This window comes from Doryrhamphus excisus, chromosome 9, assembly GCF_030265055.1.
Source record: "Doryrhamphus excisus isolate RoL2022-K1 chromosome 9, RoL_Dexc_1.0, whole genome shotgun sequence".
Classification (NCBI taxonomy): Eukaryota; Metazoa; Chordata; class Actinopteri; order Syngnathiformes; family Syngnathidae; genus Doryrhamphus; species Doryrhamphus excisus.
In genome coordinates this window covers 8,683,604-8,710,384 of record NC_080474.1, presented here as the reverse complement: position 1 = coordinate 8,710,384, position 26,781 = coordinate 8,683,604, and the positions used below count along the sequence as shown (strand labels likewise).

Sequence of the window (26,781 nt, the reverse complement as noted above, 5' to 3'; positions counted from 1 at the left end):
GGTGTGCTGTGTCCTTTGGTGAAAGGTAACTTCACAACCGACCCCTCGAACACGATTGACCAGTCGATTTTTGGGACTAGATTTTGCCTACGTTCATGGCTGAGACCATGGAGTATGCTAAGTGTGTACAGTCAGCATTGTTTTTTTTTTTGGATTCCATGATGTCTGGGGTTCAGTTGTGATCTTTTAGGAGTACTGCAAAAGCTGGAATATCCCTAATAAATGGGCCGGGATAATCCCAGAGAAATGTTGTGTATTGGAAAAGTTGGAGATGAGACATGACTTCAAACATGTTATTTTTCTATGGTTTCTCTCGGGACTTAAACACTAAATCCCTAAAAACTAGCATTTGTCAATCCTAAATTGCCGCCTTATCACCCCCACACACATACATATCGGCTAGTGTTGAGAGTCTTGTGCCCCTTTATACTCACAGTATTGCCACCGCACCAAATGCTGGAGATTTACAACTTTTTTGCAATTTGACAGAAGTATTTTGCCTTTGAATTTGACGGGAGGTTTTGTGTGCTGGTGCCGCAGGCTGACTGAGAGGCAAGCCAAGAGCAACACAATGGCAGGCATAAACTGTAGAATACTTTTTATTTAACCAGAAGACAGAGCTGGCAAGCAGGCAAGAATTACATTCACAACAGGAAGGAACAGCCGGATCTGTCGTACCGTGGAACCAAACACACTCTAAACCAATCCCAAAGACAAGCACTGAGTAGGAAGAACACAAGGCCTAGGCATAGGAAACCCAAAAAGTCATGCTTTTTGGGGGCTTGTTTTTTTTTGGAAAGGCTAAAATTGAACAGACAACAACAATAAGTCAAACTTATGTGTTTTTTTCTGTGTTGCAGATTCCAGGCAGAGGGAAAGATCAGCGAATGGTGCCACAACATGAAGAAGCAGAGCGTCAGTATGCCTCCCTACCAAGGTACTCATCTTTTTACTTTCTCTTCCATGTTATAATCCTTTTTCATTAGATGCTACAGGTTCTTTCTGTTTTGTATGGGTTTCTCTTGAAAAGTCTCTGATTAAATTGCATAATGTGTCTTTGTTGCTAAATGTCACTGGAGACCTCAGTGACCTCCTCCAAAATCCTCTCTTGGACACACCCAGGGGTCTGAGTGAGGTGAAAAACTTACCCGTGACCCCAGATGCTCTACCCCCACTCAGTCAATATAGTCTTTGATGATACATTAATTGACTTATTATTTTTTAACGCAGCTTTCAACTTTGATTAGGTTAAGGTAAATTATGTTGACCCTCCATTTCACAGGCATTCCAAAGGGGATTCTGTTTAATTAGTCTTCTAGCCCCGATGGTTACCCCTTTTCTTAATACTTTGGCCTTACAAGGACATGCTCGAGTATTCTATTCCAACTTTTGGGAATAGTTTCGGAAGACCCCCAGGTCTCAAATCCATCAAACATTTTTAGGATTAACTTAAAATTGACACTGTCCTGTCAAGAACATCTGACCTCACAGATGAATAAATAAACGGGCTTATAGAAATAATTGTCATCGACACCAGATGTCATTGAATATGGCCAGAGCTGGCCTTACCCAACGTGGCAACCCCCTCCATCAGCAGTGTACATATACTGACAGAAGAAATTGAAAGGCATTGTTTTTCCCGTTTTCTCTGTAGGGTGGGCTTTCCCTTAAAGGGGACCTGTTGTGTTGAATTGTGTTCTCCTATAGAGCAGCTACACACAAAAACCTGCACAGAAAACGTTTTAGATTTTGCAGAATCTTTTAGAAATGACCAAAGTCTTTGGAGAGCCAATTGAAAGTGTTTAGGAGTGACTGGCAGCTCAGAATCTACTGGCTGGAGCCTCTTTTGTAAACAGAGTAGCAGAGCTTCGGGGCGGGCAGAGAGCTTATCTGGGTTACAGCCATGCCCATATAAGGAAGTCCACCCCTCTGTGACATCAAGGGGCAGTTTTACCACACCTTTTGAAACCAAACGTTATGGGCCATCCCAAACTTCTTTCAGGGTTCACTTCAGGGTAACCAAAACCTCATAGGCAGATTTCAGTGGAAAAAACAATGACAGCAACCACTATTTAATGTTTTAAAAACAATGATTAATATAAAGTTGGTTGTTGAAATTTTTTCTCAAGGAGGATAAGGAGGAGATTCCGCGAATATACCATTAAAGGTTCTTCTATTTGGCCATGGAGAGCAGGAATGCTGGTGGGAAAACAAGCAAGATGCTTGGCTTAGCCTGTTGCTGCAATAAATGTAACTGTCAGGAACAGATGAGGTGGCGTACAGTACGTGGAGCATGACACGCATGGTGGCCGTTGATGCACAGTCCAGTCCAGTCACAGCCCCGTGGTCTGTGTTAAACTCTCTCACACCTTCTCTCCTCCCTCTTTGTCACTTGCGCTGGTGGGAGGGATGGAGGCATGTGTGCACGGCGCTGCGCCAGACTGCGCAGCTCAGGAAATTTGAGAACCCTGCACTCTGCTGCGCTTGCGCCTGATCTACAAAATTAGAGCCCAATGTGTCACTCAATGTTTTTACAAATTACAGCAAAATACATTAAAAATCATAATAACATCAAAACAATTTAAATTACCACACAGTTTGCACACAACAACTCTATATACAGTAAAAGCTACATTTGCACATGTAATGACTATATACAAAAAATTTATTAAATGAGTTTATCACAAGGCTCCACTGTGCAGCCTTGTGATAAACTCATTTAATAAATTTTTTGAGTGGTTAGCGCGTAGGCCGCACAGCTAGGAGACCAGAGTTCGATTCCACCCTCGGCCATCTCTACTTGGAGTTTGCATGTTCTCCCTGTGCATGCGTGGGTTTTCTCCGGGTACTCTGGTTTCCTCCCCCATTCCAAAAACATGCTAGGTTAATTGGCCACTCCAAATTGTCCATAGGTATGAATGTGAGTGGGAATGATTGTTTGTCTATATGTGCCCTGTGATTGGCTGGCCACCAGTCCAGGGTGTACCCCGCCTCTCGCCCCAAGACAGCTGGGATAGGCTCCAGCAGACCCACAAGGATGAGCGGCATAGAAAATGGATGGATGGAAATTGGAAAATAGAAATTAGTGTAAAGATGACTGTAGGGGTGTTATTTCATTTTTACAGGGTTCTAATAATGGTAAAAATCATATTTAGAACATCATCATACACAGGTTTTCTATGCTCGAACTACTTGTTCGAAATGCAATAAATGGGTCCGGTCTCGAACCAATTAACAGTGATAAAGGAGGGGCAACTGAATTGTCTCATGGCCCAACCGGCTCTGAATGTGCCTATTACATTAGCCCAAACTCGAACAACTTGATACACCAAAAAGTTCAGCGAATGGAATGCCTAAAGGTTAAAGTTGTAGTGAAAAGTTGTAACACTTGCTGGAGACGAATGATTACCCACAGCTGCTCACCCACCATATGGAGGTTACTCTTAATCGGAAACACAGTTACCGTATTCTCCAAGCATCATCAGTCACTTGCTGCCTTTTAGTATCTCATTTCTCATGGCCCACCCTTGCTTCTTTAAGGTCTCACGTTTTAATATTTACTATCTGTGCATCTGCAGCCTTTTCAGCTATTTTTTTTTACTCTTAATTAATTTCCTTCTTTCTTCCCCACTGTGATGTCTTAACTATTTCTTACCCTGTTTTCTTTTCTTTTCTCCCTTTTCCAGGACTGTCATGCAAAAGAGTCCGGAATAGTAGAGTCATGGCTAAAGATAGAACTTGTCATTTCAGCAGGAAAGCACAGGTAGTGGTTAGGGATGGGCAATATGGCCTTAAAGCCATATTGTGATACACATTGCAGCCTTTCACGATAACAATATATGGGTGGGACTCGGTTGGATGCTTCCCCTTGAATAATCTGTGTTTTGTCAGGTGTCTCTGGTCACATTTGCAGTTTTGACCAGCGCTACAGTTTCAAAGCATATGAGACACAGCAGTTTGGCACTGCTTTCTGGAAGAATGAACATATATATTGAATGAACATACTGTATATTAACTTGGAAATGTTTGGTTTTCTCTATTTACTTTTATTATAAGCCATGTTTCTTTCATTTCTAGACAAGTAATGATTATATTTATATTTCCCATTCACGTTAAATAGTCATGGGTGTCCGTAAAGGGCCATCACTGGGTCCGTATCCAGACTTAGGTCTTCTTCTTTTCCTTTCGGCTTTGTCCTGATTACGGAGTTGTCACAGTGGATCTTTTTTTTGATCCGCACACTTGATTTTTGGCTTGAGTACTTTATATTAGTACTTTATATTCCAGATGCCTTCCTGATGAATACCAATGGTGCATACTAGTGGAGATTAGAAATTGGGGCGTTTGCCCCAAAGTCCAGAACATTAACCACTGCACCACATTTGGTGTTGGCTTATAAACGGTATAGTACAGTATATCACAATATTCTTTGGCATATTAAGGGAATGTTACAGATTGCAAATGCTGCTCCTGACTCCTTCGTTTTGTGAAACATATTGCATCATTTCCGGTTTTTGGATGCGTAGTCTGTTGTAATGTGGTTCCAGTTGACTTTTGTTGATGTGTACTAAGCACCTATTCTGTTTTCACTATTTTACATTCAAGGTAGCTTAGCAATTAGCATTGTTAATCTGCCGTATTTTAGCCATTCCCTGTCCACTTTTTGTGATGATATTTTCAAGAAATGTACTCCCACAGAAGCAAGGATTAGTAACTTATTGGAGAAGCTCCATATATGTATGTATTATGGTGCTACATTACATTGACTACTTGTCGCAGGTTGTCTCTGTCAAATATTTGGGACATTGTATATCATCTATATCGCCCATTTCCACATGAAAAAAACCCAACAGATTTGACAATTTCCAAAAAGTAAATGGTACACACCAAAACACTTAAAATGACTCAAAACGGTGTTCCTGCGGTACACTTGACAGTCTGTACTGGGATTTATCCACATACTGGCTCCCAACATGCTCGCTTCGTGTGGACCGCATCAAATGTTGAGAAAGATAAAGTCAAAGAGTGGAATGACATACAGACAGAAGGTCTGAACATCAGAAATGTTATAGTCTGGTTCCCATCTCTGTTAAAATGCTGAAGGATGGCTTTTTCACACCTCTTCTGTGTGTGTGTGTGTGTGTGTTTTGGGGTGGGGGGTGCCTGAGCAGGAGGGAGGCGGTGTCTGTGCTGGTGATGACTTTAGCAGATGGGGCTGAGAGCTGTGATGATAGTTAGAGGTCTTGCTGTCATCTCTGAAAAGTCTTGAGAAATGGAACGCACTCAGACACGGGACACTGGCCCAGTCTCATGTGTTGGCAATTACAACTGCACGCATGTTGGGAAAGTACCATATCAGAATATTTATACAGTTTTTGTAAAATTGTAAAAGAGATTTGGGGGACTATACAGTTGTCCGTCATCTATCGCGGTTCATTGGTTCATAAATGAATTTTCACGAATTCTTGTTTTTTTTATTCATAAATAGATACTATTTTACACCTAAAGGACGAAAGAAGTAGATAAACATCAGATATTGTTCATTTTCTGTCGTTTTCTTCCCGCTTACATCTCCGCTGTCTCCCTTCCCCCACCTCACACCCTCTATCTGTATTCCACCACTTTCTCGCACTTCTCCGCTTTTATCTCACAAAGCTGCAGTTATGCTGGAACAATAGTCTCCCTGTTGAGAGTGCGTATTCCTTTGTGAAAAGCAGTTTCAAATCGAAACAACGGCTGTTAGTTAACAACTGAAGAATCATTTTGTATGCATTCTACCTTAACTCATTTTTCAAAAGTCGTCCCTCTCGGCCATTTTTGATGATTTGGACTGATTTTTCAAGGCACATAGAATATTGTGTTCTATATAGATGGGGTGTGTACCAAAAGAAAGATTAGACGCTTATATTTTATCCGAAAAAAAGTTCATTTCCACCTCTTCTTTAGTAATCAGCAGTAGAACATATGTAAGTTTCAGCAAAATGTCGGTTCTCAACAAAAAAAGGGGGGAAAAAAAGGCTTTATGAGAAAAGATACATTTCAAGCATAACATTCACTTTGACACAAATTTAGCCATACAGTATACATTTTGTCAAAATGTCTAAATAATGATGCCACAACATTAACAACACAAAAAAATGTTGTGTTACATGAAAATAACATTTTTTAAATAAATATACCATGAACTATTTAGAATTTTGACATTTGAAGCTGAACTGAGCCGCACGGTGGTGGAGTGGTTTACATGTAGGCCACACGGTCAGAAGATCGGGAAGACCCGGGTTCCATTCTTTGCTTGGCCTTCTCTATGTGGAGTTTGCATGTTCTCCCAGTGCATGTGGGTTTTCTCCGGGTACTCCGGTTTCCTCCTCCATTCCAAAAACATGCTAGGTTAATTGGCGACTCCAAATTGTCCATAGGTATGAATGTGAGTGTGAATGGTTGTTTGTCTATATGTTCCCTGTGATTGGCTGGCCACCAGTCCAGGGTGTACGCCGCCTCTCGCCGGAAGTCAGCTGGGATAGGCTCCAGCAGACCCACGAGGATGAGCGGAATAGAAAATGGATGGATGGGCAACTGAATTGAACTTCAATGTGGAACCTCCTTTGCACAATACCACAAGATGCCGGAGAGATGCAGGCACATCTGCCACCTTGTGGCCATTTTTCAGACTGCACCAAATATGCTCTCTTCTATTGCGGAGTTGCATCATCACCACTTTGTGCCTCAAATGTAAAAAACGTATAACTATGTCTTTGGGAGTGAGCTGTCGGGATGAAAATGACATATAAATGTGTCTTTGATAGCGAATGAGTTAAACTTCTCTATAATCACAGTTCTGTATGCTACACTGAGCTTGCAAGAAGGAGAATATAATCTCTGTCATTGCCATCCTGACGCTAGGTCACTTACTAAATGCCTGCACTTTACAGCCATGTTTAGTGACTCTACTAACGATTGAAGGTTTATCATAAGCAATAGCAAATACCACCAGATACTATGTAGTACTCTTTCTCCTCCTGGATCATTGTAGATCTAAGCCACTTCTTGATCCTCATTGGTTCAGCAGATGCATTGTCATCAAGGAATGACACAAGTAAGCGTACGGGCTGTTAGTCTAGTCCACCTGTTCAAGGACAGTACATGAGTGCTGTTTGCAAGTCAGAATCTTCATCATACAATGCTTGTGTCATGTCTTTTTAAAAATAATTTTCAGATGACAAGACTAACTTTTGCCGAGATCGATGAGTACCTTTATCCAAGGCCCGGTAAGCACAGCAAAACATGCCTTTCGATGAGTTGAGTTTGAACCCCAGTGTTAGGGTTTAAACTGGTGCTTGTCTCCCATGATCTGGAAAATGTTGCCCCCACTAAAATGACGGGTCGGTGCTTTATTGTTACAAGAGATCACATTCCAAACAGATGACTTCTGCAGAGGGAGTTCATCATCGACATGTTTTTGTATTGTTTGGTGGTGCTTTCTTTCCATGAGTTGTGTTTGTCTTTCAAAGTACATAAGAGTCAACTTTCATTAAAGTTATGATTCATATCTACGAGGATGTTTGCCGCTGATAGCAATCTGTTTTTTGAAACGCAGGTTTGACCCAATTAGATTAGCCCAACACCCTATCCCATTTTTCCTTGTTATCACTCTTATTGGATTTAACTTAGCATTCAGAGATGTTGCTCAGGTTTCTGGGAAGGTTGTCATTTCCTCATTCGAATGATAATTTGATTATTTCTAATTAGGAAGCACATGCAGTTTTGTGTCTGTTGCGACGTGTCTCTTTTAGTTGTGTTTTCTCATTAGTTACTTGGGATTTCCTGCCTCTCTTCAACCTCCTCTTCCTCATGCTCTCTTCCATTTTCCATAGAAAGGGGCATTCTTTCTATCTTTTTAGGACAGAAAAGAAATGGAATGTGTAATGTGGAATGCCTCTTTCTGCTTCTCTCCATCTCTCTTGACAAGACCCCCCAACCAGGCCCTGAGATTTTCCCAGACCACTTTACAACCACTGCATAGGCTAACCCATTGTCCACTGTTGTTTTGCTCTGTCTTAGGATTCAGCAGTCCCTTGTTTTTTGTTAGAAATATCGGAATGCAAAAGAACAGCCATTCTACAAACATCCCACATCTTTCTTTTTTATCCTTACTTCGATCACAATCGGATCCTTGCTAACGTCTTTATTCCGGTTCAAAAACGTCAGAGCTGTGATCGAAGTTGATCATTTGATGTAAAAATGTTGGTTCACCTCCATTAATGGAAGTTGGACAGACATTTTGGGTAGTTACCCAAGTGTTGGGTAAGCACATCTTTCCTGACCAGACCTTTTCCTTTCAATGTTCGCCCCTCTGTGCTTTCTTTCCAGGTGCAAGGTACAGTCGTCCCTCATTTATTGTGGTTAATTGGTGCCAGACTCGACTACGATAAGTGAATTTTTGCAAAGTAATATTAAATATTATGAAACAGAACATTTTCAGATTTTTTCGACACAGGTTTTAACATTATTAGAGCCCTCTAGACATGAAATAACACCCAATTAGTAGCCTTTACACTCATCATAAACGCTCATCTTTGTTTACGTTAAATTGCGCAGGCTAAGGGATCTCTGTAGCAACATAACAGACGGCCATCACTAGCATAGCAAGCTACTGAGCAAGGTTGTTCATTCATTCATTTTATACCCCTTATCCTCACGAGGGTCGCAGGGGTGCTGGAGCCTATCCCAGCTGTCTTGGGGCGAGAGGCGGGGTACACCCTGGACTGGTGGCCAGCCAATCACAGGGCACATATAGACAAACAACCATTGTCACCCACATTCATACCTATGGACAATTTGGAGTGGCCAATTAACCTAGCATGTTTTTGGAATGGGGGGGAAACCGGAGTACCCGGAGAAAACCCACGCACGCACAGGGACAGCATGCAAACTCCGCTAACCACTCGACTGCCGTGCAGTCAGCAAGCTAGTTAAGCTCTCCAATTGACTTATTGTAAACTTAAAGTATTTCAAACTGACTGGGGAAGTCAGACAAAGAAGCCAAAAGTTTACCACTTCCACACAGAAGGCGAGTAGAACCTTGTTTTTTTCAGTTGATATCAGCCATGGCATGTTCGTCTCAGCCAGCCAGTTTCCAGGCAATGTGAAAGGTAATGTAATTGAATGTCATGTCTCACAACATTGCTGATGCCCAGAGACCAGAGTACTTCATATAACGTCTAACCATTCATCCATATCCATATTCAAAAATCCAAACATATAGCTTGTCTTTCAATATTTTTTCTACTAATAATGTGCCATCATGTGCCACAGGAAACGGTGATCAATTTGTAATACATTTTTGAAAAACCGTGCTCGAGTGAGGGGGCAATGTTAGAATTGTGGTGGAGTCAGACACGAATGTAACAGAAAATCTGACCAAAATGTCAAAGAATATATAATAAGAAAAGACTGTATACCATAATGTTAAAAATTGTAAATATGTCAACATCTAACAAAGGACGTACATATGCCTTTCAGTATTATTTTGCATGGCAAAAATAACAAAACTAACAGAGTTTTGATGTCACGAGCACATTAATCACTGGTTATGTGAGGTGTCTTCTTTGAATGCTTCTAATCAAATATCACACATCTGCACCTATTCCAGCTGTATTTCCTTGGATTTGAGCTTCCTGCCAAAATGGTCTGTTTTAATTTATTCCACCCACGGCTCCACTCAAGGCATTCCCACTTCGCTGTGATTGGTCACACGCCCAAAGTGCTTCCCAACTATGAACCATATAATGAAGTCCACCCCTCTGTGACATCACGAAAGAACAGTTTTACCACACCTTTTTAAACCAAGCCTTTTGAGCCATCCCAAACTTCTTTCAGGGATGACTTCCAAATGTGCAAACCTCATTATCTGAAACTTTAGCATCGTTTAACTCGAGAATACAACATTCTGACTACATTTATAGGTCAGAAAAGTGGAAAAAGCATACTAGGTCCCCTTTAAGGACCATTTTTTTTTTACTACTAGTAAAGTATACAGCTCATGCACAATGTACAACACTGCAATGTAGTCCCAAGTCAACATGGCCCCAGTGTACCATGTGCTGTTGGTACAATAGTATTAAGTGTGCATATAAGTGTAATGTCTGTGGCTGCAAACAACATAACATTTCAGTTTGAGATGTTGTTCATGCACCACCAAATAATAAACAACTCCGTAGTCTTTCCCCATGCTCACCCTTCACCTCTGCATGTGCCGCTTTTACACGCCTTTTCATACACCAAATTAGTGTTTGTCGTTTGTGGTTTTGTAATTTCACTTCCAATTTTTATCAAGTTGCTCTGAGCAAAATGTCCCAGCTTGAAACGATTAGATGCACCTGAGATGAACCTTATTGGCTCAAGATGTGAAGTAATTGAGGTACTTTCAATAGAACATGGTGCCAGTAATGGATCCCATGATGTTTCAGGAAGTGACCAACTAAACTGCCTAAGTGGTTCGGTATGACACTTTCAAGCTCAAATACACCGCATTACACTCATTGTATGTACTGGCCCTTACTGGTACTTGCCAAGCTAATCAAATATTTGATAGGAGATTGTTTACAGATTCAAATTATAATACAAAACAGAATTGTAAAGACTTTAGTTTCTGCAACGTTTTCTTGTTAGTGTAAACATGTCTCCCTTGTGTCGTCTTTTATTTATATGAATTTCATGTTAAGGTCATGGTTATTTCTATTGAATTACATCTGAGAACCTGCAAAATATTCATTTATCTGTACAAACCACTGTATGGGTTTAATAATGATCAAAATAGATTAATAAAAATAGATGTGATAACATCTTAAAACAGTATGCAAGTTAGGTTTGTCTTCACGGGGGGATTTGAGAACCACTGGTTTCACTCCAGTAGCCTCCCACATGCCAAAGATCTTTACGGTAATTGGCTGAGCATTATTGTCTATGCTATGTTGCATTGCTCACAGTTAAGGTCCATGTCCTTGTTGTCTTTATGTTTTTACCTAGTAGCGCATTGAGTAGTAAGGTTCATTGTAGCACAGCGGTTTAGGATGGTTGAATTTATTTCAAGCATGCATACAATGGGATAATCAATGTCTTGTTTGCTAAATGAAATGAACAATTAACATAATGTGATTGTCATTTGGAATTTTCCCAAGAGAGTTCCAGAGAAGATGAAATGATGCCGTTCAGACTCATCACTCATCACAGCAATAGACGTTGCTTTTATTCTTCGAGATACTGAAACCTTATTGTCTGTGTAATTAAGCAATTTTATGTTCTCTCCAAATGCTGACCCACCCTCCTTCACTCGTTTCTTTTCATATAAACCTTAATGGCAGACACAGAAGTAAAACTATGCTGTGTCGCGTTACAAAAACAGTAGAGAACTTAAAATGGCCCAGATGTAGTATAAATCTGAATCAACTCAATACAGGGGGGAAATATTCTTCGAAAATCACTCAAAACCTTGCTGTCAGCTTGCTAATTCTGCAGAGCGATAGCGCGTAGGCCACATAGCAATGAGACACGCGTTTGATTCCACACTCGGGCATGTGTGGACATCTGTGTGGAGTTTGCATGTTCTCTGGGTACTCCGGTTTCCTACCCCATTCCAAAAACATGCTAGGTTAATTGGCCACTCCAAATTATCCATAGGTATGAATGTGGGTGGGAATGGTTGTTTGTCTATATGTGCCCTGTGATTGGCTGGCCACCAGTCTAGGGTGTATTGGCCCGAAGACAGCTGGGTAGGCTCCAGCATGCCCGCAACCCTCGTGAGGATAAGCCGTATAGAAGATTAATGAGGAGGAAGAAGATGAGGAACAGAATTTACTGTAATGGTATATTTATTATTGGTTAGCTTCAGTATAGAAACATTATTAGGAAGAATACATTCAGAGAATTTACAGGTTGTGCTTAAAAATGCACATATTTAGTTGTATTTGGTGTTAAATGGTATGATATGGCTCTCAGAGAAATATATGTAATACAAATAATATGTGGTTTCCATGGCTCTCTTAGCTTCCCAACCACTGGTATAGAGAGTCAGCAACTTGTGAGAGTAGTTTTATCTCCAAAGTGTGCAGTGCAGGACAGTCTGGGAGTGCTATAACTTCATCATGGGATTTCCAACTGGCATTGCTGGATGATGAAGTTTAGCGAACAGCACTCCAAATCTCCATTGTTCTGCCCTCTTCTGTGTTTCCGAGGCAACAGCCCTCTACCATCTGGAAGGCCCTCATCCCCGTTTCTTTTCTAATTGGTTTGTCCCCTGTCCGTCCCTTTTTTCTTGCTTTTATCCAATGTTGTATTCATGTTTTGTGGACTACTGTATGTTCTTTGTATATGATTGTGTCCTTCCATACGCCCTCACACACGTAAACCTGATACTAACGTGTGTGCCCGTATACGTGCACGCACTTCCATTCACTGGGGAATGTAATCATGTTAGTTTCCTGGACCGGCCACTTTGTCATTTATAATTTCTTGGTGAATTAATCATATTTGACAGGCCTTTATTGACAAAGACAGATAGAAGTGCCTTTCAAGTGTTTTGCTTCATTCCAACATGAATTGAGCGCATGCACAAATGTCGGAGCACAGTGACCTTCAGTGTACCTTTAATCCTTTTTTTACATTCTTTTTTACAATTTGTTTTCTCCAAATGCATTTTCTCCGTTTTTATTTAGTTATTTTGCCTTCTCATATCGACTTTCTTTTCCATACAGGGAGCCCTTTCATTCAGTTTTTTCCATGTTTCCTTTTTGTTTACTTCCTTGTTAACTTAATTTCATTTCCGGTTCAGCCGGCAACCATATTTTCCTCACTGTACATCAACTTTCCAGCTTCCTCCTCTGACCTGTGTTGATAAACCCCATTTTGTCCTGTTAGACTGGCCTGTTGTCCCGGGTTAACACATTATCCACGCCACAAAATGTATTTGCATGAAGTGGAATTAGTTTTTAGCTATGGATATTGGGTAAAACGTCATTGGTATGAGCAACTCAGAAAACATAAGCGGCAATGATGTACTTATTTAACCGTATAAAAAATGTAAATGAATAATATAAAGACATTACTAAGTCATTGTAAATGAGTAGTAAGAATGAACAGAAGAAAAATATCAGAAACATACATTCATTTACTAGATTATACTGAAACTGGAGAATTTTTTTGCAGGCCCAATCCAGGAGCATGAAAATCCATCCGTTTGAATCAGACAGCTTCATTTTTATTATTTTCACCACAAAATTGAATGTGACAATAATTCAGTGGAACCTAGGTTTTTGTACGACTTGGTTTTTATAGCATTCAGTCATTGTTATTTATTGGCAGAAATATGTCTCGCTTTAGGGTGCACGGTGTGCGAGTGGTTAGTGTGCAGGCCACACAGCAAGGAGGGGTTTGAACCCAGGAGCTGGGTTCGATTCCCCCCTCGGGCATCTCTTTTGTACCCATGTGTGCAGGGGTAATCTGGTTTTCTCTCCCATTCCAAAAACATGCTAGGTTATTTGGCCACTCCAAATTGTCCATAGGTATGAATGTGGGTGGGATTGGCTGGCAACCGAAAGCCAGCTGGGATAGGCTACAGCAGGACCGCAACCCTGTGAGGATGGCATTATATTGATTTATATTTATCTGCTTCTAATATCATGGGATTGTTTTCAGCATCTTCAATAAACGTCACATTAAGATCAAATCATTTTACAGTTACATTTACATTTTACATTTCACAGTACCAGTTGATCTCAAGAAGGTCAAGAAGTCGAGCTTCAAAATGTGAGTGAGACTGAAAAAATGTTAGGAGTAAACATTTATTAAATAGAACAATGGAGCTTCTGGTTGTGCATGGGCATCAAATGGCAGCTGACTGAAGATGTTGCAAGGGGCAGTCTTCATTACTGAAGGACCTCATCTGTGCGGTAATGGACAACTTTGTATTTCACAATGCCCACCTGACAGAGGAATAAGCTCTCTTTTGGACTATCCAGCGTGTTCCCCTGATCTAAATCCAACTGACATTTGGGGTTGGATGGCAGAATGGACATCAGTTTAAGATAGTGTACATGCACTGTGACACCATTATCTCTACCCTCCTGGAAACACTGGCAACAAATTTTGATGAGGAATGAAAGCGGCACCGATGTCATTCAGTTTTCCTTATGTCGCCCCTGGTGGAACGGTTTGGACCCCCTATTTTAAACCAAATGGTTGTTATCTTTAGCTAACTGTATCCAAGCTGTGAATGTTATGTCTATGCGTTTGGTATGCTCCCAATTTCTTCTTGATCATATCCTCGAGACTTTGACCCATTCAAGTGTTTGTTAGGCGCTAATGGAGTATCGTGTGTCTTGGTAGGGTCAAGGATCAAGGAAGGTTTAAGGGCCTCGAGCACCAAAGCACCAACACAAATCTCGCTGACAGCTGAACTAACAAGAAACCATCCCTGACACACACTCACACAAACACACAAACACACGGTGTGCAGTCAGTCACTTAGCCGTAAGTAGCAAAACAGCTTAATGCCTTATTCGGATTCTGCCTATCTTTGCTGCCTCAGGTGTCACCCGTAATGTCTTTCACTCACTAAGATTCGGTTTTGTCACAACTCACAAATACAGTCCAAGATCCCTAATTCCATACCTGGGCAGTGTGTTCACGCAGAAGCTTAGTGCGGTTTAGTTTAGACAAACAAAGGCAACTGCCAGTCACACTGGAGACTTCTTCTCTCTGTGGTGTTGTTTGCCCAGCACATCTGAAAAATGTTATTTCAGTTTAAAATGCATTCTTATGCGCATACTCATTTTCTACTTCCATCACAGCACACAGTATGTGGGATTTATGTTGTCTACCGACGAGCAATGGATCAACCAAAGTAGACTTTATTGCCACATTGTTTGGGCTGTGCTGCGGCTGTGATTAAAACCTCACACTAACGTGTCACATTAGGATGTTGAACTGCGATGGCGTGATATCACAGGGGCTACTTTTAGAAGAAATAACATTAGGACAAAAGAAACTACGATACTTCTACCGCTTATCCTCACGATGGCCGCTGGGGTGCTGGAGCCTATCCCAGCTGTCTTGGGGCGAGAGGCGGGGTACACCCTGGACTGGTGGCCAGCCAATCACAGGGCACATATAGACAAACAACCATTCCCATACCTATGGACAATTTGGAGTGGTCAATTAACCTAGCATGTTTTTGGAATGTGGGAGGAAAACGAAGTACCCGGAGAAAACCCACGCATGCACGGGGAGAACATGCAAACTCCACACAGAGATGGCTGAGGGTGCAATCGAACTCAGTTCTCCTAGCTGTGTGGCCTACGTGCTAACCACTTGTCCGTCATGCAGCCAGCTAGCAAGCAAGTTAACCCCTCCAATTGAATTATTGTAAACAAACAAAGCGTCCATGATGGTGGTTATCTTACAGTTGGGGCACCATAGACAGACTCTGTGGATGTGTGTTATATTGTTCGGAAACGCTTGACAATAAGGTACACAAAACTATAGTAGTTATAACATTGTGAAGTCATAGACCGCATAACAATGAATAACGCAATGTGCCCCAATGAGGTGTTCAAGTGAACTGTGCATTTTTGAGTATTTGTGCTTTTTTAATTATGGCTGCAAAATAAGCCATCGTGACAACAAAGAAAGTTGCAAATGCCAGAACTTTCATGAAGTTGAAAAAGGAAGAAAGTTTTGCGAATTACGAAAGTAGCATCTGTTTCATTAGGATTGTAATCTAAAAGTTGGAACCTTTAACGCATATATTTATTAGGGGTGCCGCATCGGAGTAACAGCGATTCAGGAGCCGACCGACATTTGTGACTTGGGTTACATACATTCGTTTGACTAATAATGGTATCGAACGGTTCGATACCGCTACATACTGTGTATTGTTGCACCCCTAGTATTTGCTTCATTTTCTGCATGTAAACTGTATTCTTTATACATTTGATTTACGTTGACATTTTCGGACACTTTCTGAAACTGATCTATATTTGGTGGAAGACAAGCTTGAGAAGACTGATTTTTGTTGTTGTCAAATGTGCGAGTGCAATCCATGTGTTTACACGGGGGTAACAGCTGTATCCAGCACTTTTACAAGTGTAAGTGAAAGTGTGTGAAAGAGAGGCGGGTGCAGAGCTTATATAACAACTCTGTTTACTCTGAAATCCATCTCAAACCTGAAATCCCTGAGAAGTCGAAAGTCTCACGTTACTGCAAAACACCGTCTGAGTCCACGGCTTAGAGAGCTGTATTACCAATTATCCCTTCAAGTATTTAACCAATGTTTTCTAAGAGGACTGTCTCCATATGTAGTAATATGTAAGAGAAATCCTTCAGACACAAATACTGTATGTTTTAAACAAAATGTAAAAGGGTTCATTTTCCCTCCTTCATTTTTCTGTGCAAGTACCAACTTAATTGAGTAACACAATCATTTGAGGAGGCGTGTGAGGTGAACTAAAAGTCATTGTCGGCTGGATTCAGGAAATGTATTTCTATTCTATTTCTCCTTCTAAGCATGCAGAAACATACACGTGCAAAACAGTTCTGTTTCTCATGCTGTAACAATTGTGCGTGTTTGTGTGTATGTGCTTGAATGCATGCCTGTGTGTGTAAATACCATCCAGTAATGGCTTCCATTCTCATTATTACCCCATAATCCCCAGCTGCTGTGCAGTCCTGACTAGGTTCCTGGGGGGAGAATTCCAAACTTGCCACTGGATTTACATTGGATTCCCCACAGATTCTAACTGGATTTCCACTCCATTACCAATATGGCCACTCTCATAAGACTGTAGGGCCGTGAAAAGTACTTAGGTTTTATTATTACCCGGTTTATTTTGGTCCGATTCCTGGAATTATTTAGGAAATATGACAAATTGTGACTTGGTTCTCATATTCTGGAAACGTATCTTATTTGTACAAATAACACATTATTTAAAAAAAATTGTAGTATTATTATTTTTAATAAGAGCAATCAAAAATGGATATCAATTCTGCAAAACCTGTCACAGAATACACTAAAGTAGGATTAGCAGACATCTAGTTTCTTGTTTTATTATCACGTGATTTTTGAAATATTTATAAAATAGCATTTTTATTTATTATATTTATTAAATAACACTACCCAAAATATAATCACATAATAACAAATAATAAATGAATAACAAATCATAATAACATTTTTATTTATTTTATTTTATTTAAGTTTTTTTTTTTTAAGAGATTATTCTTAATATTCTTATTGTTCTTGTTGGGATTCCATACTTCTAAAATCCTCCTTCTTTTAAGAATTTGATGTACAAAAAGTAGAAAACTGTTTTGAGAGTACTTGGAATGGCCCGTTTAAAAAAGAAAAAACAGAATGAAGTTTGAATCTTAAATATCATATGCTCATATGGCCACTTCCAAGTCAATTTCTGATACATAAATATAGTTTTAATACAGAAAGTAGGTTGCAATCTCACAATGTCTAAGCCATTTGTTTATACTGTATTCATGGAGCTCCCACAGGGCCGCTTTTGCAAAATAATACTAATGTCGTTATGTAAGCCGTAACTGATACATTCATGTGAAACCACAATAAAATTGTCCATGTCCATTTTGCCCTCTACACTGCTCTTATCGCTGTCTTGGTGACATTATCATTGTCAGACCAAATAGTCAATGATGACTGATATGGGCTGAGGATTTTCGGAGGGGAGATATGGAAGTGCAGGCCAACTGGCAGGCTGACATGCTGTTTGAGGGGGTTAGTGAAGAAAGTGAGAATGTTACCTACAAACTGAAGGTATATGAGGGGGAAAAGTGTCCCAAGCATGAAGGCCATGTTGCTGACCACCCAAATTGTCTCAGACAGACGTAAGCCTAGAGAACACCAGCACTCTGATGTTCCACATGTGAATTCTTATTAACACATTTTACATTTCATTTACTGCCGTTTGTACGCGTGATCAAATCAAGTCTACAATCGGTCTGAGGTCTTTAAGCCTCGCTAAATTCTGCGTAACAATACTGTTGAGTGTCGCCATGGCACTCATTTCAAAGCACATTAATTCACACGGCATGTGTGAAGTATTAATTAATAGTTACAGTGGACTCAAGGAACACACACTAGCCCACAATTTCATCAAAGTTAAAAGCAACTAGAGAGACAGGAGGTGAGAAGCACATGTAGACTGATGAGGTGATGGTGAAATAAAATGTAATACCTCATAATGTTAGCTATGTGGTGGACATGTCGGTGTACTTGACATCGATATCTATTAACAGGACCAGGCCAGATTCCAACAAGTGTATGTGTTACGTGTATGTGCGGCAGTAGTAACTGAATCTGGGGTGACTTCAACCTGTCACGTGTTACTTGTATTGGTATGCATCTGCCCCCTATCACTTCTTGACCCAGATCAAAATCAATGCAGCAAAAGTTTAAAAGCGGACACAGTCAGACCTATGACAAAAGTACAGAGATGAGCCTAAAGAATTCATCAGTCCGTCACATTTTTGTCTCGGAAAGCCAATTCCAGCCTCACCTTCTTATTCCTCTTGCTAATGGATCGTTTGCATCTTCTGGTGTCGCCTTCTATGAGCAGCAGATGGTGATACCTTCACTCCTGCCCTCTGCAGTTGATTTAGTCTTTCTTCACAGTAGTCACGATATTTCTGTCCTGACCTGTTCCATGTTGGAAGATGGAGATGCCAAACCTTACAAGTTTGGCAATTGTTTTTCACCCATGGACAGTATTCTGGTTTTCATGTGGTTTGTCCCGCTAAATGCAGTCTACATAGGCAAAACCTAGACTACCCAATTTACTGAGCAATGCAATAGGACACACCTGGGGAAAAAAAAACAACACACCTGTCCGTTACACGTTCCAATACGTTTGCTTAGGGATGTTTTTCCTGATCATGAAAAACAACAATATTTAAAAAATGCTGTATACCACATACGTATGTGTTCATTCCACCACAGGAGCTAGGTTGTGTTACAGATATCGGTATCGGCTGATATTGGTAACAAAATTGAGCAACGATATCGGTTTGGAAGAAAAAAGCCAATATCGGACATTCCTACTTTTTCCGGTGCTATATTCTAGGTGTGTCCGATCCAAATGTAAATACTTAGAAGTAAAAGATTACATTTTGCCCTCTGGTCTCATATTTTTAATTTTTTGATGTCAAACCCAAATGTTTTCAGAATTGACCTCACTGTTGCAATTATGTCTCACGGTTCACTGAACACCCTGCGCAACAATTTTTCGGGATATACATATCTTGGAAAAAATGCCGGAACAGGCCAAAGACGAGCCAAGCAGTGTCATTCCTTTTAATCGTCACGTCAAATGAACTTGGTGGAAAATAGTACAACGTTAGTGAGATGTTCAGCTGCCGTTCGTAAAGGTTTTTGTCTTTTGTGAAACGTTAGAACTTTTTTCCTGCCGTTGTTTGAGGTGCACATATCCCGGTTACCTACTTGTTAAAGGATAAGTTGCTGTTGTCCTCATCTATCATTTATCACGTTACCCTTTCCAGACGAGGTCCATTGGATCCAGCTGAGTACACCATGCATCCCTGGTCAGGTCATTACATTGGCGCTCCCCAGGCTCCACAAGGTTACCACAAGGCCCCGTCCTACCCTCACCCCAACTCTCAGCCCCCTCCATCATTCTCCAGCTTCCCCCCCAGCCAGCCATATTCACGGCCAGCGGACCCTCGGGGAGTTGACTCGGGGAGTTTTTACCCCCACCCAAGGTAATCAGATGCAACAGTTTCTTTTTAGCTCATGGTTCTTTCTCCTCAATTCAGCTGTTTTATATCTACCCAAGCACTAACTGCTACTTGCCAAAAACATGTTAGCACTGTCCTTGAAGGTCTCTTTGCATTGCCTGCAGACTGCTTTTGTGTGTCTTTAGCTCCCAGCAGAGAGGACCCTTGCGACAGGATGTGCCCCCGTCACCTACCCCTCCACATCGGGGACTACGGTACGACACGATAACCCGCGGCACTGCTGGGGTAGGAGGTTACAGGTACGTTCAGTATGTATGACTGGGGTGTCCAAACTTTTTTCACCGAAGGCCAAATACTGAAAAAATGAAACAAAATGGGCCACTTATTTTGTAAAGCAACACATGCAAAGAAGTTATATGTATTTAAAGAAAAAATACATCTCAGATATATCATATACTATTTCCAAATATTTCAACTTTCTTCTCAAACTTATGACTTTATTCACAAATATTTCAACATCATTCCTGTAATATCTGTTTGTTGTTTCTTACGGCTTTTTCCTGATTACGGAGTCGACAAAGCGGACCTTTTTGAGACGCATACTGTTTTTGCCCCTGGGCCAACTTTGGACAATGTGGCACTTGAAAAAAATCTAAGCTTTGAAACCCTAGTTTGTAAAACTTACTGAGGCAGGCCTTTTCAAAGCTTCAATATTTGCTACTAGAATATTGCAGAAAACACCTACCAGATGCCTACAAAGACTGGAAAATGACTCAAAGACACACTTTGAAAGCCCCTGAATATTTTGGGGACGGTAAAGTAATTCTTCTTTTTTGAAGAATTTCAAACTATTTTGTGTTTACATCAAAAATGTTGAAAGTTTGCCGTAGCTTTTTGGCTCCTTTGCGAGAGGGCAACAGTGTGAGACTTGGAAAACTCTTGTTCAAGAGAATTGTTATGATAGATGGATAGCATTCTACCATAGCACACTGAATGTGTTGGGAGATCAAAATTTGGAATCTCCATCGGGGCATCTGTGTGGAATTTGCACGTGCTGTCCATGTGTGGGTTTTCTTTGGACACATTATTAGTATACATTGTCTATATGTATTGTATTTTACGATACTACTCATCTCTATGAACTTTGTGCAAATAACTGCATGGCAACTTCATTCTGTATTGCACTGGACTACTCTTTGTCCAGGCACCTTGTGGACCCCGGCCCTGACCAGTATGTATACAGTGGCGAGACTGGCAGACGGCAACATCAACACCAAGCCGACCCAAGACAGAAGAATGCCATGACTGCAGCCGTCTAGATTGACATCAGTTACAAGTAGTACTTTTGTATACAATACTACATCCACTGCTCCGAAGAGAAAGAGAAGTCGACATTGACCGTCATAGCGGTGGAATTCAAATCACAGCCATTATCAAACACAGCCCGCTGTTTGAAGTAAGGTAACAAAGGTTAATTGTAGACTGTGATGCACAATATCATGTCGTTTGAAGGCATTTCATTGCCTCCCTTGTCGTTAATGAACCACATGTTTAACCACCACTTTCCAGACACAATGGAAATATCAGTCAGTCTGCTGGTTAGAACTCCTGCTCGGTTACAAAGGTACAGTCTTCATGGGGCAGAAACCCAGTCCTCTTTTTGAGGGAATACTAAACACACACTCATACTTTCATTTTTAAAGACATCAGCTACTATTTTGAAAAATATCATCGAAATGTATTTCTTTATATAACTTCTTAAAAAACATTTCACAAGTTTTTACCACTTTTTTACATTAGAGGATGAATTAATGAGCTAATTTTGATTGAGTATACTTGAATAATCTACATGACAGTATGATAACTTCAGTTCTATTTTAGCCTTTCCACTTAATCCATGATGTTAAACCTGTGTTGGTCATCACTGACTGATTGTCTAAATGTATTATTGACAGAAACAGAGCAATGTAAAAACAGGCCAAAACCACTTGGAAAAGCTTTCAACATCCAACATGAGTTTAAGCAATCAAATTGTTGACCAATTCAATGAACATTTTATTCATTTTATTCTCTACTGTAGTAGAGTGCTTTCCACTCAATATCATCTTTTAAACATTTACCTTAACGTGTAATAATAGTGTCTAACTAAACAAGACAGAGAGAAAAAGAATGTGTGTCAATGGAAAACGTTCTTTGTCATATTAATCAGGATCCTACTTGAACATCTCTTTGGCCCGGTTATGTGTTCAAGTGCACACATGGGCGGAAACAGGAACTGCGCTGGAAAGTCCACTTATTGCACCATTTAACCACTTACTGAACCATCACTTCAGTGTACCGAAGCCACGTCCACACCAACACTGGTATTTTCAAAAACGCACATTTGCCCCTCTCTGATTCAAAAAAAAAATCTGCTGCAACCCAGCGGCGATGTAAAACTGCTTCTGTCCACATCCACTTTCTATACCGTTTACCCTCACGAGGGTCGCGGGCATGCTGGAGCCTATCCCAGCTGTCTTTGGGCGAGAGGTGGGGTACACCCTGGACTGGTGGCCAGCCAATCACAGGGCACATATAGACAAACAACCATTCCCACCCACATTCATACCTATGGACAATTTGGAGTGGCCAATTAACCTAGCATGTTTTTGGAATGGGGGAGGAAACCGGAGTACCCGGAGAAAACCCACGCATGCTCGGGGAGAACATGCAAACTCCACACAGAGATGTCAGAGCAGGGAATCGAACCCAGGTCTCTGATCTGCCGTGCTAACCACTTGACGGCGAAATGAAGCTTTTTCCAAAGGCTCTGTTTTAAGGACAAAACCTACATTTGTGTATGGACGGAAAGCCAAAATAGAAAAATATGCTTTTTTTAAATCCATATTTGTGTGGACATAGCCTACAAGTTCTAACCTGTTTCTGATTTTAGTTGTATTCATTTCATGGGGATTGAATACATTTCATAAAATGAAATGCACACCTTGGGACGTTGTCTCAAAGCAGCTGCATCGTCTGATGTAAAATAATCCAAATAAGATGGTACAGCTGATGGATACGGCGACAAATATAATAATAATAGTTTGAGTGCAGTGAGGATGAAAAAGGGAATCGGGAAGAACGGATGTGCAAAGAAAGCTCGAAGTGAGAAGATGCAGTCCACGAATAATGAATGTCACTCGGAGGTTTGGTCCAGAGTTGAGCGTAAAACACGGAGGTGCACCTCTGCAGTGGGAGGAATACACTTTTAGTGCCAAGGTGAATAACATCACTACCACTGGAAAATGTGTTGCAGTATGACTGTGAAAGTGGAGTGTGTGAGAGAGGAAATGATCTGATGTGTTAAAAAGAGAATGTGGAGAGGATAGAAGAGGAGCTCACTTAACCGAGATGTGAACGTTACAAAGAGTCGCATTACTTTTCATATATGGAACTGAATTTATTTTTTACACATTTATTTTTATGAAAGTTTATGGTTATTTGGCGCTTCAGCGTTTTTAACAGACGTCGCCGTGCTGCTGTAACTACATGTCGTTTGTACCGTTCTCCGAAAATCAAAGCATATTTTTACACACTGACTAATAGTTGAGGGGACACGTGATTCCTTTTATAGACCCAAGTTCATAAGGAGTCACTCACAGAAGTGAATCGGATGCTCAATTCACCCAAGTCACTCGTCCCGAAGCACATGTACAGAAACACGCTTGTGTGCAAGGAATTGAACCCATGAGTCAGTGACCCGAGTCTTTGACGAGCACAAGTGTCAGTGAAACACCAGTCTTCATCAAGCCACTAGTCGATGAAACTCGAGTTTGCCGTGGGCACCTGTGAGTCACTAAAACTTGAGTCTGTGTTGAGCACCTGTGAGTCAATGAAACCCGAGTGTTCGTCAAGCATCTATGAGGCAGTGAAACTCAAGCCTGTCAAGTACCCGTGAGTCAGTGAAACTCTGGTCTTTTTCAAATACCCGTGAGTCAGTGAAAACTGGTCTGTCAAGTACACGTGAGTCAGTGAAACTCTGGTCTTTTTCAAATACCCGTGAGTCAGTGAAACTCCGGTATTTTTCAAGTACCCGTGAGTCAGTGAAACACAAGTCTTAGTCAAAGCGTGAGGCAGTGAAACTCGAGGCTTGGTCGAGCACACGTGCGTTCATGAAACTCCAGTCCAATCTCAAGTTTGCATGAATCCATGAGTCAATGAAACACAGGATTTTGTCAACATGGAGGTCAGTGAAACTCTAGTCTCAACGATCACCTGTGAATCGCTGAAATTCACGTCTTTGCCAAGTACCCGTGAGTTAGTGAGTCTCGAGTCTTCCCACTTAGAGTAACAGTTGTCCAATTATTCACCTGTTAACTTTTTTTAATTTAGCTAGCAGTAGCATGGGTGAGTAAGTTTACAGATATGAGTACCCTGGAGTCCCGATTTAGTAAAACACCAGCGAGTATTTAACCACTTAATCCTGACTTGCACATCTCTAAGCTTTTCCAAAAAGATTGCATTACAGTGTAAGTACGAGTGTATTACAGCATGGCTACGTTTGTTACGGTGGTGTAAGCGGGGTCTTTGGTTTGCTTGATATAAGCTGACGGTACATACCAGTGGCTTCCATTGGAAGACTTCTGGTGTTCAACTTATGAAGGAACAAATGAATATTGTCTCTTTTGTACAAGTTCAACATTTTTATATTATACTATATTGTATTCCAAATCAATTATCATAGCCACAATTTTTATTTGTGTTCAGCATTTTATATCCATGTACATATATACGTAACATGTTTTGCTATTAAAAACCTTCAACAACGCTTTGGCGAGAATGTCTTCATTTAGAATGTTCTGCCCTTCCTTCCGCAGTTCCATCCTCTGCTCTACTCATCTGTTAAGGTTAATTAAGCGTGAGTCAGGAGAGATGATTTCCTTGCATATTCTACGAGGTGAGTCCAATTTAGTCTTTGAGTCGCAGCTGATAAGTTGTCTCTTTTGTGATGAGCAATAGATGTTGGCCCTAAATGAAAGTATAGATAATTATCACTTAGAAAAAAAGTACATCCAGCAGCCCAAACTTTGTGGAGTTTTTCTGGCGTATTACCTGAATGGGTCACAAGCCTCCAGCTTCACGTGTTATCAGACGCTCAAGGAGCAGAACTGGACGACAATCAGTTTGGAGTAACGAGACACAGAGGCCGAGGGAATATTTTATCAGTCAAGGCTTAATTAGCATATCTCAGACCTTTTGACCAATGGGGACAGGAAGAAAAAGTAATTAAAGTCACTACAACATTTTAAACCATAATGTGTGTCCAACTAATGGATAATTCTGTCTTAAATATGTCAGAACTTATTAGTTTAGTACTATAATCATGTACATATTTTGGTCTTGTCATGCATTTTGGCCCTTGAATAGGCTTGTACGCCTTGCTGCTCTCCAGGTACGCATTTTTGGTGCATTTTGTTGGTATGAGTTTAGTTAAGTCTCAGGAACGTGTCGAGGCACCAACCAACGTTGACTACACTGGCTCGCAGAATTCTCACCCTCTTATGGATATCTCTAAAAATATAGCCTTCCTCTTTCTTTACAACTTTATTCTTGGAATATCAAAATTGCAAAAAATAAAATACTTACAAATGTGTACTGTAATCCCTCATCACTTAGCACTTCATGCAGCTTCACTGTATTGTGTTTTTTCAGATATCTATTAATAAATCATGCAGTTTCGTGGTTGAATACAGCCTATTATTAAACTAAATGTTTAAGATGAAATGGCTAAATAATATTCTATAGCCGTCACTAGGAGTTAGTAATGTCACCGCACCAGTCTTGACTGTTGGGACAACAACATATTTCCCGGAAATTAATACAAAGAAATGAATGTAGCTATGACATTACCTGCTAACTTTCACTGGCAATTCTGATAAAGACTATCGGATGCATTATATCAACAATTTATATAACAACAGTATATCAACGAGGTACTCATTTCTGAAGTCCAGCTTACGTCAAGCTTTGCCCTGCAGGACGCTTCTTTCGTTTCACTTTAGTCTTCTTCGGTCAGCTCGCTTTTTGTTTTCGTTCCATGAGACAATCACGGTGTCCAAGGCATGGGTGACCTCACAAGTGGCAGGATCATCTGAACATTTAATAACCTGGACCTTTGTTCGGTCTGTCCAAACCGATGATTCAATCTGATTATCTTCATGTGGATCAGGTGAAAGGTCTGATGTCTATGCGGTCTTTTCCGAAACTGCGTCATTGACGCACTGTTTGACTGTATGAATACTCACCGACCGACTTGCTATGTAATTGCTCTATTCTAAGGCCATGTCTCAATTATTCCTAATTAGTTGTTTTAATAAGCATTCGGTGGCATTAGTGTTTCTAATGCTTTCTTTTTGCTTTCTAATTCTTTCGAATTTCTAAATTCCAATTTAAAGATGAATGTTTGTCAACTTAGTTGGTTGAGAACCTGCTTTTTGTCTCCGTCAGCTGATTGTTTAGCAGGTTTGAAGGCTGCCAGGCCAGCCCAAATCTTCCATTAATGTCATCTTATGGTCTCCTTTCCTCTTTGGCTGCCAACATTCTTCCATGTATCACATTGGCAGGTTTTTATGGCAACAAAGTTCTACTGTGTACAAACGCTCGTCTGCAAGCCTCTAAATGTATGTAAATTAGAATCAGACAGGATACACAGAAATTACACACAACGCCTACAAATATTTTGACAAAATATACAAGAAAAAGGAAACTCTTCATGTCCAGTTTTGGGTGTTAGAAATATTGTTGTCCATTTATTTTTAATCTAATTAGTAACTATTCTATGTCCTTCTTCTATGCTGCTTATCCCGCTAGGGTCACAGGCTTATGCTGGAGCCTATCCCAGCTGTCTTCGGGCGAGAGGCGGGGTACACCCTGGACTGGTTGCCAGCCAATCACAGGGCACATATAGACAAACAACCATTCACACCCACATTCATACCTATGGACAATTTGGAGTGGCCAATGAACCTAGCA

General features: G+C 40.6%; 1 protein-coding gene across 3 annotated transcripts in view; it reads left to right on the top strand.

The window, feature by feature from the left end:
• The window catches only part of pard3bb (par-3 family cell polarity regulator beta b), a 133,772-nt gene extending 109,205 nt beyond the window's left edge, over nt 1-24,567 (top strand). For all 3 annotated transcript variants that reach the window (XM_058081722.1, XM_058081723.1, XM_058081724.1), the window contains 4 exons: nt 861-937; nt 19,576-19,794; nt 19,956-20,069; nt 20,975-24,567. In XM_058081722.1, coding sequence (XP_057937705.1) covers nt 861-937; nt 19,576-19,794; nt 19,956-20,069; nt 20,975-21,089 — 525 coding nt within the window. In that variant the 3' untranslated portion in view covers nt 21,090-24,567. The remainder of the gene's footprint in view (nt 1-860; nt 938-19,575; nt 19,795-19,955; nt 20,070-20,974) is intronic.
• Nucleotides 24,568-26,781: the final 2,214 nt, after the last annotated feature.